The following is a 17,563-nucleotide window of genomic DNA, read 5'->3' as shown; positions in this document are numbered from 1 at the left end:
TCAAAACCCGGTTGGACCCTTGGTATTTTTCTGCCTCCTAATTTACTTAAATAGTTTACAGGTACAAATATATTCTTAGAACAACATTTAAAGGAATTCACTGATAAATTAATAAATGCATGGACTATAACATGGATTTCCATAAACGACAGCCAACTGTTGACTGCTTACTGTCTACTTCTGACTAACTACTGCCTACTGTTAACTGCCTACTGCTTACTGTCAACTGCTTACTGTCAATTGCATACTGTCAACTGCTTACTCCCCCACTAGAAAACAACAACAACAACAATTAGATAAATAAATAAATACAAAAATGAATAAAAATAAATAAATAGAGGTATTCTTTTATCCGTTTACATATAGAGGTTATAGGCTGACCCATGAAAAAAATAGAGAAACTAAAAATCAAGCCAAAAAGAAATTGTTTTATCATATACTTATAAGTGAAATATTGAGAAATACTGATGAAATAAAATGCGTATTTTCAATTTTAGTATTTTCACTGTAAAAAGCTATTTTTCACTGTAGTGAAATATATTTTCCGTATTTTCACTGCTGTCTTGCCGGACTACTTTCTCCTAAATTCAGACAATACACATAATTTAAGGAGAATTCTTTCAAATTGTAATGTCAAAAAAAAGAAAAGAGAAATCTATATGATAAACAGACAATTCAAGTTTTTTTTCTATAAATACAGGATTTATTATCATCTTGTGGTATGGAAATTATCATTTTTCATTTATGGCTACCGCCACTCATAAAATAATTATTGTTTTGCCACTAGATGAAAATAAATCCTGTATTTATAGAAAACACTTGAATATCCTCCATGAATTATGTCATAATATGTTAAAAGCAACCAGACATAAAATCGTATGTATTAGATATCTAGATGTATATTAATAATGATAATTCAATAAGCATGAACCGAATGTTCATTTTTTCTTGTGTGCGACAAATTAAGAATAATTCAAATATCGATTGAATTATACATCCAATTTGTCGTTAGATAAATCATCAAAGGGTGATAATAAGACAACAACTTAATACATGTAAATGTGAACATAATATTACCATTCACAAACGCATTCGTTTTCTGATGAAAACGTGACTTAAACAAACCCTGTTTCGATGAAAGCGATGCTACGCAAACTTAGAGCTGAAAACGAGGCGACAGTTAGAAAACGTCACAAACGTATCTATGAACCAGTGAAAATGAGGCTAAAGAAAAAAACGTCCCAAACGCAACCGTGTAACGACGAAAACGAGGCAACAATAAGAAAACGTCACAAACGTAACCATGTCAGTTTTAAAACGAGGCTACAATATCAAAACGTCAAAAACGTGAGCATGTTTCAATTACAATAAAAACGAGGCTACAATAAGAAAACGTCACGAACGTATATATGTAACATTGAAAATGAAACTACGGGAAGAAGATGTTACAAACGTAACTATGTTACGATAATAACAAGAAAACAACAAGAAAACTTCACAAACGGCATGTTACAATGCAAACGAGACTACAATGACAAAACGTAACAAATGTACTAGAATCTATTAGACTTTAACAAAACGCGTAACAAACATATCTATGTAACGATGAAAACGAAACTTATAAGAAAAATATAATCTATTCCATTCGCTTTAGTATAGTTGGCTCAGAAAGTAGTCCCAAAACCGCACTGACATACTCGTATGTTAACATTTTGGAAATGAATAATTTTGCGATTTATGTCTGTGGCGCCGTTATATGTCGCAACGCCGCTAAATGTCGCACTTGCCTCTAAATGTCGTACCATTGACGCTAAATGTCGCAACCGCCGCTAAATGTCGCAAAACCATTTGACGTTAAATGTCGCAATGTTAACGTTAAATGTCGCACGAATTTCCCTTACCGTTAAATGTCGCAACACTACCGTTAAATGTCGCAAGATGTAATTTTATGTTGAACTTAAGTTTTATTGTTGTATCATATTAATTAAATCTGCCTACTCAATTTGAAAGCGAGTGAATTTATTATATATGGAACTGCGCTACAATTAAGGCGGCGATAAAACTCATCTTGTAAATAAATGTATATTGTTTTGCGTTCGATTTTTAGCTGATCTTATGCAAGTACATATTGATAATTATACAAGTGTCTACTATTTGTATGAAACTGCAAAATTGGCATTGTTCTGTAAAAAGTTTAGTACAATTGTGTCTGTAAAATGGCAGAAGAGACAGGCTGCCTGAGGTGGCAGTCTGATGGCCTAGTTGACTGAGGAGGCGAATTGTCTCGCTGTCGGAAGAGGAAGCCTTAATTGCTGACGACCTGGACCTTAAGAGTTTGCCTATCGCCCTGTAAGCTTTACGTTGGTAGCCTAGTATCCTGAGGAGGCCGCCTAACATCCTAACAGCCTATCGATGTCAGCTTTGCAACCTGAAGTTGGCAATTTAACAGCTTAGAGTCGGCAGCCTAGTAGCTTTAAGTTAGTGACTTATATTATAAATATGGAAACAATTTAAAATACAGTAAAATCACTATGAAAGTCATGCAAAAGCAAATACACATGCATGCTTATGGAAAAAGCCTTTACCTTTAGGCCACTAGGACACTTAACTTTGTTGTCTAATAGCCTAAAGCTGGCAGTCTGGGAGCCTGGCAGCCTAAAATTGTTGTCATGTTTTAAAAAATGGAACGATCAAAATAATAAAACGGCAAGTTGGATTTTTCCCAAAATCTACTAGTACAAAGGGCTTCATAATTTAAACATTTATTAATCAATACAATAAACTTGATCATGGCAAGTAACATAATTATTGCATAAATTCTAATCAAGTTATTTTCATTTTCAGCAGTTTGAGAATGTATATCGTTAACCTAAACCGGCAAGTTGGATTTATTTAAGTACTGTCTATACTTATGGCTTTATTATTTCCACACTTACTTATTTTGAAAAAGTTCATGATATTGCCATCCATTTTCCCTAGTTATATTCCTTTTTTTCACTTTGAAAATATGACCTTGTATGGTTAACCTATTCCGGTAAGTTGGATTTATCTTAAAAATTTATTTAATGATATATTCCGTATCTGGTAGGTGGATACCATTTATGGTCGTGTATTTTTTATGAAGTAAGGGGTCTCTAGTGTCAAGGTCACTGGTGTGAATTTTTTATAACATTTTTGCTCATTAAGCCTTTATTGTTAAGATTATGTATTTCATGTTTAATACAAACATGCCAAGGGAGGTCCTCTTACTTTTGGTTTAGTTGGGGGTCCTGTGGGTAAAGGCCAAAGTCACCAATGCCAAAAATAGGTTTTAACATTTTTACAGGTGTTTTAACATTATTCTTTTGAAAGATTCCTTTATATTTGATAGGAACATGGAATTGAAGTATTCTCCTTTGGATGGAGTTATGGTTCAGTTGGGTCAAGGTCACCAGTTCTAAAATAGATTTCTACACTTTTACAGCCTTTATTTATTGACAAGTGTATTTCATATTTGGAAGGTAGACAACTTGCTTATATTGAGGAAGGGATCAATTGGCCATGGTCACAAATGTTAAATAGATTTTAATTTGCAGGATGAAGTTCTCACAAACAGTTTATTTGCTAGTCGTATGCGTGTTTTTTTCCATTTTAACGCCAGAAAGGCAGTGGTCATTCATATTATTGTTGCAATAAATTAAAAAGATGTTTTCTTTACACATCTGTTCCATTTTTTTGTTTTGAAAAATAAAGTTCTTAAAATTATCTTAAAATAGATACACTATTGTGCGTATGTTTGTATTTATGGTCATTTGAACTTCACTATGACGTACTCGACATGCGCATTTTAGGACGAACATAAAAGTGGTTACAGATATCTAACCAATATCGTCGTTACATATCGTCGCCCTATTCTAAAAATGGTGTATCTACAATTTCCTCTTTTTTGGAAAAAAGGGGTTAAAGGTTCAAGACTTTGTAACTTTTATTTAATAACTCCTAACAGTGTGGACTTCTGGATTGGTATTATAGATGTCAACATGTGATGAAAGCACTTTGTTATATACCTTTATAATTTGCAGTAATTGTAAAAATTAAAAAAAAAATTTGGAGATAGGACCAAAAATGTTTATTTTTAGATAAAAAAAATTACTCTAAAAATGAGTTTGCGGAGATATGACAAAGTAAGGCTAAAAATTGTAAATACTTTTTGAGTTAGCATTTTTTAAGAGTAATAATTTTACTATAGAATATTAGTAGATTTTTACATTCTAAAGAACATTTTCAGCCAGAGTGGTTGAACCGCTGACACTGAATCACTTTATCTTCGTAAATTACTATGTCAAAGTGTAAATTCATTCACGTGATCTCCAACTTGGGCCTTTCTCGATAATAACAATATAAAATTGTGCCATAAAAAAAGAAAAACAAACATTTCACAAAATTTTTAATCAATGAACTTGCTAAAACAAACTGACATATTTTGAACCACTATGAAAAATGAAATGATTGTAACCATCTCTAATATTGTGATTAAATGATACAGATATAAATTATATTACCAATAATTCTTTTTAATTCACACAATTAAAGTCAATACCACATGCATTCAAAGTCTCAAGTATTGTTTGTGGTTTAATATCAACGTATGAAAAAATATCTGCTCAAGTTCTTAAAGTGACATTATGCCCACCCAAGAGTATATAGTGAGTGAATGGGTGAAGATCAAAATAAGTTTTCATTTTGACATAATTCCTTTTAATTTAATAATTAAGTTTACATAAACAATGAATAACGCACAGATTCAAACGAAATTTCTGTAAATGTCCATTAGAGTTCTTTTTATATTTAAGGCAGATTTATAATTTTATCCTAAACTTTTTCCAATATAAACTGTTGGTCAAACACCATTTTGACAGTCAATCTTTTGAAATATTAAGTCAATTCAGCTCAATTTGATTATGAAATTATGAGCATAATGTCACTTTAACAATCTTTCAAGATTGCAAAATCGTCGTTTTCAAGATTTTACATCCAGTGAATTTTGCGATCTCCCATATTGGTGTTTGTCGCACAACGTAGATACTGGACATTCCATGAACAGGCTAAATCAAACCGAGCCGGCAACATTTTAGATCATGCCGTATTGTGCTTTAAGAATTCTGCTATTATCTAATAAATATAATCATTGATGACCCGGAGAACACTGAAACTCGCATGCAAACTTAAAATCTATGTTTTGACAAGACAGTGGTATCCCGATCCCATTGGAATGTTAAATATCTATTTATTTTGTGAATATTTTAAGACTTGAAACAATGATTTATCTGAAACTGATGGCAAGTCAAAACTTCCCCACAGACTTGATGTTGTTGATATAAAATTCCATAGTTTTATGGAAGTTCTGCTAACTGCAGTCACAAGTTCTAAGAGACAACATTTCTGTAAGGACAACGTCTGATAATGTAAGTAAGTCTGACCTGAAATGGAAAAAATATTATCATTAACAATTAAACAACAACAATGTTCGATACTCCAAATAGTTCCAAATAGTGCATACGAATATCCGAATATAGTTATCCGAAACTATGTGATTGTGAAACTTTGAGCAATATATATAAAAGAATGATAATACTATGAAACAAATACTAATACAAAATATAAATTCACTTATAAAAACGTATAAAAAGCTAAAATATATTACTTACATGCTTCAGAAATCATTTTTTAACTGTTACTTTCCTAGTAAGCTGGCTGATTTAGATACGATTGTTGTTGTTATCACTGGAGTTAGAACAATTATATTGTCAGGCCCCTTCAGGTCACATGACATATATTTTTCAACTTGATTGGCTGGCACGAAAGATTAGCCTAAAAGTGTTACATGTGTTGGAGATACGACGAAAAAAGGCTAACAGCAAAGCTTTCCATTGGACATAGAACAAAATACAGACGCTATATCTTCAAAAGTATGACGTAAATCTTCACAAGTTTTGTTTTGGAGATAGAACAAACTAATACTAAAATAAATGTGCAGTTATCTCATTTTTGGTAAAAATGGAGTTAGGACATTTTTAGAATAAGGCGACGATATGTACGAGTATAATTCATGTTATCATTGATTCTCCACTAAATGTGCAAATTAGAAAATATTCTGTCCCTCGAGTATATTTTGTTGCACTGCAGTTGAAAAATACTTTTTGGGCATTCCATTGCTTCATTACATTGTCAAGTATGTAAAGCATTCAAATTAATGACTTAGTCTGTTGGATTTATACGAAAATATTATCATGCAAAGGTGCTGTATAAGTAATAGAAAGAGCACCGAAACACGAGGTTATCTGATTTGTACGAGGGGGCGTAGCCCCCGAGTATTAATCAGATTACCGAGTGTTTTGGTGTTCTTTCTCTTTTGTATCATAGTCAAACATAAAAACACGTTCCCTGTTGTTACAATATGAAACCCCGGCAAAAATGAACCAATGAACGAGCATCTAAATATGACATTTCTGTCGATTTCACTTTCACTGCCGTCACAATATGTAAACCCCAGCAAAAATGAGCCAATCAATGGGCATGCTCTGGAGTGCGGGTAACTAATACCCGCACTCCAGTTAACGCACTGTGCATGTATATGTATACGATTTAACCCTGACACATTTTCAACAGAAAGGTCTCCAAACTATGATACAACCATTTATGTAATGTCCCCAGGCTTGGGTCCCATATTACTGTTGGTTTTACATATTTTCACCTGAAACATGTGTTGAAGAAAAACTGCTTTAGTATTAAGTTTTAGTTTAAATGTCTAAGTGAGCGATTTTAATTGTTTTCTACAGTGAATTTGAAAAAAGTTACCAGCTGAAATGCATGTCCCTCATATATTGAACAGATACGTTACCTCACTTCAGGTAAACCTGAGTAAGAGTAATATGAACTTGTAACATATTAATAGTTTGCTATTGAACTCAAGTTTTATCATATTTCAATATTCAAAAATAATTTTGACTACAATATACATGCTAGAACCACAATGCCTTTGCAATGATGCAGAGCAATTTGGATTATACTTTAAAGTGAAACAGATAAGTTACCATGATATCCACCTGAGAAACATTTTACTATTACCAGTACTTAAAGTAGGATCGCATTTATGCATTATTCAAATATATACTTTACAAAAACTTAATATTTCAATATATTTGGCAAACATTTGTGTATATCTGATATATTTTAGTTTTTTTGACCTACAGATACGTTACCAACAGATACGTTACCAATATTTATTGTTTGAATCTTAATTGCCGATTTTGCTCAATTTTGAAATGGTTTCATGTAAAAAATCACAGCATAACGTACGTGTAGCCAATAAATGATGCTTTGATTTCGATTTTATTGGAAAACTAAAAAAGTGAATCAGGAATTTGAAATTCAAGGATTAGTTGAGTTTTCTAGAAAATAAAATGTTGAAAAACAGGAAAGAAACATATAAAGATTTACTGTTTTATTCCCTGGAATAAATATATGTTGAAATCATTTTGGTTTGCAAAATTTGTGTTAAAATAAAATGTAGAGGACTGTATAACTTCTGGTAACGTATCTGTTTATCATAGTAACGTATCTGTTTCGAATGAGATTTGAGTACTGTTTAATATATATAACTAAATATTCAACAAAACTTTGGTTTAAATAAGTAATATATGATTAGGCAATATATAACAGTCCTGTAACTTTATGAAAAAAAAACATATTAAAGTATTTTTAAATGAATGCCCGTTAGTTTCTAAATTTTAGTCAGGGTCCAACAAGATTTTCTGTCGATGGTAGGATGGACTAATTGGATATAGCTCAAAATCTTGAAGGTGCACATATATATGTTTTGATTATTATACATGTGTACTAAGTTGGTTTTCTTTAAGCGGTACCATTGTTTCTGATATAATTTTGTTAAATGTATATAAGCATATACATGTAGGCTTACTCATATCACGAAGTATGACAAAATCAAGGATCGAGATTGTACCAGTATATAAAGAAAAAGTATATAGAAAAAATAAAGACAATTGAACAGCAGATGAACCAAAAAGACAAGAGAATGTCAATTCACACTTGTCTATGTCAGAAACACTCACATTAATCTAGCTGCTACACATTCTAATAGATGAGTGTCTTTATTCAAATGTCCTTGTTAAGTTCAATCTGTTTCTTAAAGTCACAATGTTATTTGACTTTTTAAAGCTACACATAAAACAATAAAACCTTAAAAGAAACTTTAAATGATATAGTGTGTTCTGTTTAATATTAAAGGATTGGTTCAGACATATTATTTATTGGTCAGTTGTTTAAAAAACTTTATGGATATCTATCTATGTGTTCAGGGTTTTTCATTATTTTGTACATAGAAGAACTGTGAAACAGATACGTTACTATGATTTAATATTTGTTTCCACTGAGCGGAATAAATTTATACTGTTAAGAAAATCCGAGCTACATTGTGTCAATAGATAAGTATGGAACATCAGTATTTTTATTGACCTTAAATGCTTTTTATAAGTAACTCATGTATTTGGAATAAACAAGTCTGATTAATAAGTAAACATTTTCATCAGCTTAAGTTCACAAGCTATTCTTAGACGTAGATTTTTTTTAAAACGCATATTAATGCATAATATTTTGTAATATATACTGGTGCTATAATGCTGAAATGAATGATAATAAATTTCTAAATCGTGTATATTCATGCTAATTATTTCTATCTAGTCTCTGAAAGCAATTGGAAAAATGGTAACGTATCTGTTTTTTGCACAAATTTCGAATTCTTGGTAACTTAATTTCAGGAAATATTACAAGTTTTTTGGTGAAATGTTAAAAGAACCAGTATGTGTTCAATGTTGTACATGAGTTGTACCAACTAAAAAAGGTGTCTGGGTAACTATGCGCAAATGTCAATTATTCACTATTACTTACAGCCTAATTTGAATGTTTAGTGGAGAATCAATGTTATGTGTTTTTCGAAAAAAAGTCAGATTTTATTTCATTGAAATATTTATCATGAAGCGTTACAGATTAAGATTTTCATTACAGCAAAGCAATGATATAAAAAGCCTTAATTCTCTGGCCAAAACCGTTAGCTGTCTTCAGCCAAACAGCAAGGCCAATATGAGCTTAATCAATTATTTGTATTCTTATTATATGATAGTTACTGAGGATCTTTCATAGAAAAAAGCGTATTTGCGAGTAAAATATCACTTGCCACAATGTCAAAGCGTAAATAGTGTTTGACAAATCGTAAAATGTACTAAATCTTGTGTACTTATTTTAACTTTGACAATGCTTACTGTGTGAATTTGCGTTTATTTATACTCGCCACCGGTTGCCCATATGGGCGAGTCCTCCAGAAGAGTACAAGTCATTTTAGTTTTGGAGGATAGTGCAATTACAGATATAGAAAGATGCCCTGATTCCAGAAGCTTCCCCTTCTTTAACGTGCCAAGTTGTTAAATTCGCGTTATAACGCCTTTGTTCGCGTTATTACGCCTTTTGATTCGGGTTGCTACGCCTTTTTTCGCGTTATTACGCCTTTTGATTTGCGTAATTACGCCTTTTGATTCGCGTTATAACGCCTTTATTCGCGTTATTACGCCTTTTGATTCGCGTTATAACGCCTTTATTCGCGTTAAAACGCCTTTGTATTTTTATTTTTTATTTCATTTGACACTATTAGGCTTTCGTAAGGGAGAATATGAGATAATAATTTAATGTCATAAACGTGTTCGTGTTCATGTAAATCATGAAATAGAGTAACCATTCACAAACGTGTCCTTGTTTCGATCAAAACGAGAATATACATGTAATTAGAAAATGTCACAAACGTAACCATATTGCAATACAAACGAGGCCACGTAAAGGAAACGTGACAAACGTAACTATGAAAACGAGGCTACAGTAAAGAAACGTCACAAACGAATCCATGTAATAGTGAAAACGTGCTTTACAGGGAGAAAACGTCATAAACGTTACCATGTTACGATGAGAACGAGGCTACAGAAGGTAAACGTCACAAACGTAACCATAACGAGGCTACAGTAAAGAAACGTCACAAACGTAACCATGTAACAATGAAAACGAGGCTACAGTAAAGAAACGTCACAAACGTAACCATGTAACAATGAAAACGAGGCTACAGTAAAGAAACGTCACAAACGTAACCATGTAACAATGAAAACGAGGCTACAGTAAAGAAACGTCATAAACGTATCCATGATATAGTGAAAACAAACGAGGTTTACAGGAAGAAAACATCATAAACGTTACCATGTTACGATGAGAACGAGGCTACAGTAACCATAACGAGGCTACAGTAAAGAAACGTCACAAACGTAACCATGTAACAATGAAAACGAGGCTACAGTAAAGAAACGTCACAAACGTAACCATGTAACAATGAAAACGAGGCTACAGTAAAGAAACGTCACAAACGTAACCATGTAACAATGAAAACGAGGCTACAATAAAGAAACGTCACAAACGTAACCATGTAACAATGAAAACGAGGCTACAATAAAGAAACGTCACAAACGTAACCATGTAACAATGAAAACGAGGCTACAGTAAAGAAATGTCATAAAACGTAACCATGTAACAATGGAAACGAGGCTACAGTAACAAACGTCACAAACGTAACCATGTAACAATGAAAAAGAGGCTACAGTAAGGAAACGTCACAAACGTATCCGCGTTACAGTGAAAACGAGGCAACAGTAAGGAAACGTCACAAACGTATCCGCGTTACAGGGAAAACGAGGCTACAGTAAGGAAACGTCACAAACATATCCGCGTTACAGTGAAAACGAAGCAACAGTAAGGAAACGTCACAAACGTATCCGCGTTACAGTGAAAACGAAGCAACAGTAAGGAAACGTCACAGACGTATCCGCGTTACAGTGAAAACGAGGCTACAGTAAGGAAACGTCACAAACGTATCCGCGTTACAGTGAAAACAAGGCAACAGTAAGGAAACGTCACAAACATATCCGCGTTACAGTGTAAACAAGGCAACAGTAAGGAAACGTATTCGCGTTACAGTTAAACGCAGGAAAAGAGACTATAGTAACCCTATTATAATGAAAACGAGGCTACAATAAGGAAATGTGACACTGAAAACCAGGCTGCAATAAGGAAAACTTTACAAAGTATTTCATGTAATGGTAAAACAAGGCAAATGTATCATTATAACAATGAAAATGATACTTCATTATGAAAACGCCACAAACGAAACCATGTTGAAGTAAAAATGAAGCTACAATATCAAACCATTACAAAAGTATCCATGTAACGGAGAAAAAACGAGGCTTAAACAAAGCGCAGTATAATATGAGAAATTGGACACAGTACTTCGGATATCAAAATATTGTTGTATCCCCTGTCGTATAACGGAGAGAGAACACACTGATGTTTCACATTTTATTACTCAATACATAAGTATATATCTGCTCTGGACAAATACCAAATTCGAATTACCTAGACTGGGCTATTCGACCACTATTTATAATGACAGCTTTTAACATAAAATGTTAAGATATAGTTCCCCCTTAGCATTAACAAGCGGTTTGCTCAGTTATGTCAAATAACCTGGTCCGTTGTTGAGAACCAAATCCATCCCTTTAATCAAAAACTGTTTCTATGGCCACACAAGGTTTTTGCCATAGACCGCGAAATACAACTTTTGTTTGGTTAATAGGATATGTTTTCATGTGTAAATGGTATAAACTTTAAATGTTTTAACACTTACTTTTTGTGTCAGTTCCATCTGTTACTTTCCTACCAAGTGCGACATTTAGCGTCAAGGGGTTGCGACATTTAGCGGCAATCAATTTTTGTGCGACATATAGCGGCAACGTTGCGACATTTAGCGGCAGGCGATTGCGACATATAGCGTTGATTACGACATATAGCGTCAGCGTTGCGACATTTAGCGTTAGTTGCGACATATCGCGGCGTTGCGACATATAGCGTTGCTACAGACGTTACAAAAGTGCAGTACATGTATTTGTATTATAAATTATGGTGGCTGATTTGGTACGATTTAGTGCGTCTAGTTGGCACTACCGACAACACGACAAAGCGCCAAACGACGCGTTGTCGAACTTTCGTCTTGTCGTCAGCGACAACACGTCAAAGTGCAAAACGGCGCGTTGTCACACTGTCGTCTTGTCTCTAGCGAAGCACGCCAAACGGCGCGTTGGCGTGCGGCGCGTTGTCATGATGCGCCCTGTCGCTTGGCTTATAACCCAATCCTTCGATTTGAATCGAGCGACAATGTGACATCGCGACAAAACGCCACACGACAACGCGCCATTTGGCGTGCATTGTTAGCGACAGGAAGGCAAGACGAAAGTCCGACAACGCGCCGTTTGGCGCTTTGTCGTGTTGTCGCTAGCGCCAACCAGACGCACAAAAGCGTATCAAATCAGCCACCATAATAAAAATATACTATAAACAAGTACTGTATACAACACAAATGCCCAATGAAAACGGACCTTACAAATATGTATAAAGTTTTATAAATAATTCTCATGCCACATGTTTAAGTACACTGTAGAAACTACACTGTAAGAGTTGTAACTATGACACACTATGTTATTTTATTTTCTCTTTATATCATATTTTTTTTTGTATGTGTGCATGTGCAACACAATATGTGTATAAAGGGTTTACCTTTTTGATTTCATAAGGCAGCAATGCAAAATATTCTCCAGGCGATATAGTATAACTGGAAGTTTCCAACTCTTTCTAGTAGGAAAAAATAAAATAAAACAAAACAATATAATCAATCTCAGACATTTTGCGCAAAAAAGCACCTTTGCCGACATTGTCTACACAACCGTCTCTAGTACTGTAAAATACAGAATGACTAATTCCATCATTATAAAGAGACCAGCTTCATAATATTTCTGGGATGCAATTCACATTAAATTTTAGATTCTGTTCATCACATAGTACCGCTTATTATATCATATTGAAAATATCTAAGTAAAATCTACAACGCCAAAATGGCTTAATTGCCGTTACAAATGTGGAGTAAACCATCATAATATTTGGCAACTTACTTATGTTGAGTTATCCATAATAATATGGATAATAATACTAAAAATGAAGTGCTACCAATAATAATACTGGGCAACTTAAAAAAAAACGTGGAGTTATCAATAATAATACTGGGCAACGTCAAATGTGGAGTTATCCATAATAATATGGGGCTATTACAAATTTGGAATGTTCATAATAATTCGGACTATTTACAAATGTGGAGTTATCCATAATAAAACTGGCTACACGTACTTGCAAAGTGGAGTTATCCATAATGATATTGGGCAACTTACAAATGTGGAGTTATCGATTATTATATTTGGCCACTTATTAACGTAGAATTATCCATAATAAAACTGGCTTCATGTACTTACAAAGTGGAGTTATCCATAATAATATGGGGCAACTTACACATTTGGAATTATCCATAATAATATTGGCTACTTACAAAATTTAATGTTGAGTTACAATGTATCCATATTAATATGACGTTACTTACAAATATGGAGTTATCAATAACAATATTAAGCAATTAACAAATGTTTAATTATCCATCATAATATGGGGTTACTTACAAATGTGGAGTTATCCATAATAATATGGGACTACTTACAAATGTGGAGTTATCCATAATAATATGGGGTTACTCACAAATATGGAGTTATCAATAACAATATTAAGCACTTTACAAATCTTTAATTATCCATAATAATATGGGGCTACTTACAAATATAGAGTTATCCATAATAATATGGGGCTACTTACAATTGTGGAGTTATCAATAATAATATGGGGTTACTTACAAATGTGGAGTTATCCATAATAATATTGGAGGAGTTAGTTGAGCAATTATATCGTAAAACAGCACCATCATCATTCTTGTAATAAAAGGCGTCAACATCTGTAATTTATGAATATTCATTCATGATAATTAATATTCATTAATACATGGTAGCTATTTAGCTAAAATTAATAATACGATGGTAATTAATTAAAATTTACATATCAGTGGCAATAAATGAATATTTATTTTCATTTATCTATGGAAATAATTGATTTTTTTTTAATTTATGTATATTATTCAAATATGAATGTATTGCTGTCCATAGTATTTAATTAATATTCATTAATGTACAGTCATAAATTAATATTCATTAATCCATGAAAATTAATTAATGTTCATTTTTACTGTAAACGACTGAAGCTGATTTATGTATAAGAAATATAGATCAAGTATACTTTATGAATAGCATTTCAATATAGCATATTCATTTTTTTATTTTCATGATATGGAAATAAATATTTCATGAGTGGCCGTTGGCACGAGTAAAATATGATAATTTTCATACCACAAGATGAAAATAAATCCTGTATTTATAGCAAAAGTTTGATTTTTTCTGTTTATTATATACCGGTATTTTTTACTTTTTTGATCTAAGAATTTGAAAGATGATCATAGAATTTGAAAGATGATCTTAGAATTTGAAAGTTGATCTTAGAATTTGAAAGTTGATCTTAGAATTTGAAAGTTGATCTTAGAATTTGAAAGTTGATCTTAGAATTTGAAAGTTGATCTTAGAATTTGAAAGTTGATCTAAGAATTTGAAAGTTGATCTTAAAATTTGAAAGTTGATCTTAGAATTTGAAAGTTGATCTTAGAATTTGAAAGTTGATCTTAGAATTTGAAAGTTGATCTTAGAATTTGAAAGTTGATCTTAAAATTTGAAAGTTGATCTTAGAATTTGAAAGTTGATCTTAGAATTTGAAAGTTGATCTTAGAATTTGAAAGTTGATCTTAGAATTTGAAAGTTGATCTTAGAATTTGAAAGTTGATCTTAGAATTTGAAAGTTGATCTTAGAATTTGAAAGTTGATCTTAGAATTTGAAAGTTGATCTTAGAATTTGAAAGTTGATCTTAGAATTTGAAAGTTGATCTTAGAAGTTGATCTTAGAATTTGAAAGTTGATCTTAGAATTTGAAAGTTGATCTTAGAATTTGAAAGTTGATCTTAGAATTTGAAAGTTGATCTTAGAATTTGAAAGTTGATCTTAGAATTTGAAAGTTGATCTTAGAATTTGAAAGATGATCTTAGAATTTGAAAGTTGATCTTAGAATTTGAAAGTTGATCTTAGAATTTGAAAGTTGATCTTAGAATTTGAAAGATGATCTTAGAATTTGAAAGTTTGATCTTAGAATTTGAAAGTTGATCTTAGAATTTGAAAGTTGATCTTAGAATTTGAAAGTTGATCTTAGAATTTGAAAGTTGATCTTAGAATTTGAAAAGTTGATCTTAGAATTTGAAAGTTGATCTTAGAATTTGAAAGTTGATCTTAGAATTTGAAAGTTGATCTTAGAATTTGAAAGTTGATCTTAGAATTTGAAAGTTGATCTTAGAATTTGAAAGTTGATCTTAGAATTTTAAAGTTGATCTAAGAATTTGAAAGTTGATCTTAAAATTTGAAAGTTGATCTTAGAATTTGAAAGTTGATCTTAGAATTTGAAAGTTGATCTTAGAATTTGAAAGTTGATCTTAGAATTTGAAAGTTGATCTTAAATTTGAAAGTTGATCTTAGAATTTGAAAGTTGATCTTAGAATTTGAAAGTTGATCTTAGAATTTGAAAGTTGATCTTAGAATTTGAAAGTTGATCTTAGAATTTGAAAGTTGATCTTAGAATTTGAAAGTTGATCTTAGAATTTGAAAGTTGATCTTAGAATTTGAAAGTTGATCTTAGAATTTGAAAGTTGATCTTAGAATTTGAAAGTTGATCTTAGAATTTGAAAGATGATCTTAGAATTTGAAAGTTGATCTTAGAATTTGAAAGTTGATCTTAGAATTTGAAAGTTGATCTTAGAATTTGAAAGTTGATCTTAGAATTTGAAAGTTGATCTTAGAATTTGAAAGTTGATCTTAGAATTTGAAAGTTGATCTTAGAATTTGAAAGTTGATCTTAGAATTTGAAAGTTGATCTTAGAATTTGAAAGTTGATCTTAGAATTTGAAAGATGATCTTAGAATTTGAAAGTTGATCTTAGAATTTGAAAGTTGATCTTAGAATTTGAAAGTTGATCTTAGAATTTGAAAGATGATCTTAGAATTTGAAAGTTGATCTTAGAATTTGAAAGTTGATCTTAGAATTTGAAAGTTGATCTTAGAATTTGAAAGTTGATCTTAGAATTTGAAAGTTGATCTTAGAAAGTTGATCTAGAAAGTTGATCTTAGAATTTGAAAGTTGATCTTAGAATTTGAAAGTTGATCTTAGAATTTGAAAGTTGATCTTAGAATTTGAAAGTTGATCTTAGAATTTGAAAGTTGATCTTAGAATTTGAAAGTTGATCTTAGAATTTGAAAGTTGATCTTAGAATTTGAAAGTTGATCTTAGAATTTGAAAGTTGATCTTAGAATTTGAAAGTTGATCTTAGAATTTGAAAGTTGATCTTAGAATTTGAAAGTTGATCTTAGAATTTGAAAGTTGATCTTAGAATTTGAAAGTTGATCTTAGAATTTGAAAGTTGATCTTAAAATTTGAAAGTTGATCTTAGAATTTGAAAGTTGATCTTAGAATTTGAAAGTTGATCTTAGAATTTGAAAGACTTCCTCTTAGTGAATTTACTGAATGTAGAAGAAAGAAGTCCTACAAGACACCAGCGAAAATACGGAAAATATGTTTACTGTTGTAAAATATTTTTTGCAGCAAAATATATGGAAGACGAAAATACGCATTTTATTTCAATATTTCTCAAATTTTATTAAAAAGTATATATTAAATGAGCCGTGACATGACAAAACCAACATAATGGGTTTGCGACCAGCATGGATCCAGACCAGCCTGCGCATCCGCGCAGTCTGATCAGGATCCATGCTGTTCGCTATCAGTTTCTCTACTTGTAATAGAGTTGGTAAGCAAACAGCATGGATCCTGATCAGACTGCGCGGATACGCAGGCTGGTCTGGATCCATGTTGGTCGCAAACGCACTATGTTGGTTTTGTCATGGCGCAGCTCAAATACCTTTTATCCAAGTATAATAGAAGGATCTAGGGGAGTATTTTCTACTCATGAAGTCTTCAAATGTAAACTTTGCTTTCGTGCTTTCATCATCTTCACCTGAAACAGAATGGTAAATTTCACATAAAAAGTAGTCCGTAATAACGCTATTCAAAATTCGCAATTCATGCGCATTTTCGTTGTTTTTAGTTTATTCTTTATTCATTTTAACTGTAATTATTCAACGCTTATCGATGTGAGTTATGCCAAAAACTGCTGATAAACATAAAAACATCTTTGAACAAGCTTCCAGAAAATAGAGATATAAATGTTGAAGTTTTTATCAATACTTAAATGCCAATAGTAATAATAGTAATAGTAATAATAATGATAATAATAATAATAATAATAATAGTAATAATAATAATAATAGTAATAATAATAATAATAATAATAATAATAATAATAATAATTATAATAATAATAATAATAATAATGATAATAATAAATA

General features: G+C 31.7%; 1 protein-coding gene across 3 annotated transcripts in view; it reads right to left on the bottom strand.

Annotated features, from left to right (window-relative positions):
* LOC132729872 (dipeptidyl peptidase 4-like) overlaps positions 1–17,563 on the bottom strand; it is a 168,279-nt gene that overhangs the window by 25,091 nt on the left and 125,625 nt on the right. For all 3 annotated transcript variants that reach the window (XM_060715704.1, XM_060715705.1, XM_060715706.1), the window contains exons 3-5: positions 17,077–17,172; positions 13,872–13,969; positions 12,697–12,771 (exon numbers count right to left, since the gene is read on the bottom strand). In XM_060715704.1, coding sequence (XP_060571687.1) covers positions 12,697–12,771; positions 13,872–13,969; positions 17,077–17,172 — 269 coding nt within the window. The remainder of the gene's footprint in view (positions 1–12,696; positions 12,772–13,871; positions 13,970–17,076; positions 17,173–17,563) is intronic.

The sequence above is a fragment of the Ruditapes philippinarum genome, unplaced genomic scaffold (assembly GCF_026571515.1).
Source record: "Ruditapes philippinarum isolate M1 unplaced genomic scaffold, ASM2657151v2 ctg3532_1_1_1_1, whole genome shotgun sequence".
NCBI classification, from domain to species: domain Eukaryota; kingdom Metazoa; phylum Mollusca; class Bivalvia; order Venerida; family Veneridae; genus Ruditapes; species Ruditapes philippinarum.
Note: the sequence above shows the minus strand (reverse complement) of the source record. Positions and strands in the feature narration are given on the sequence as shown.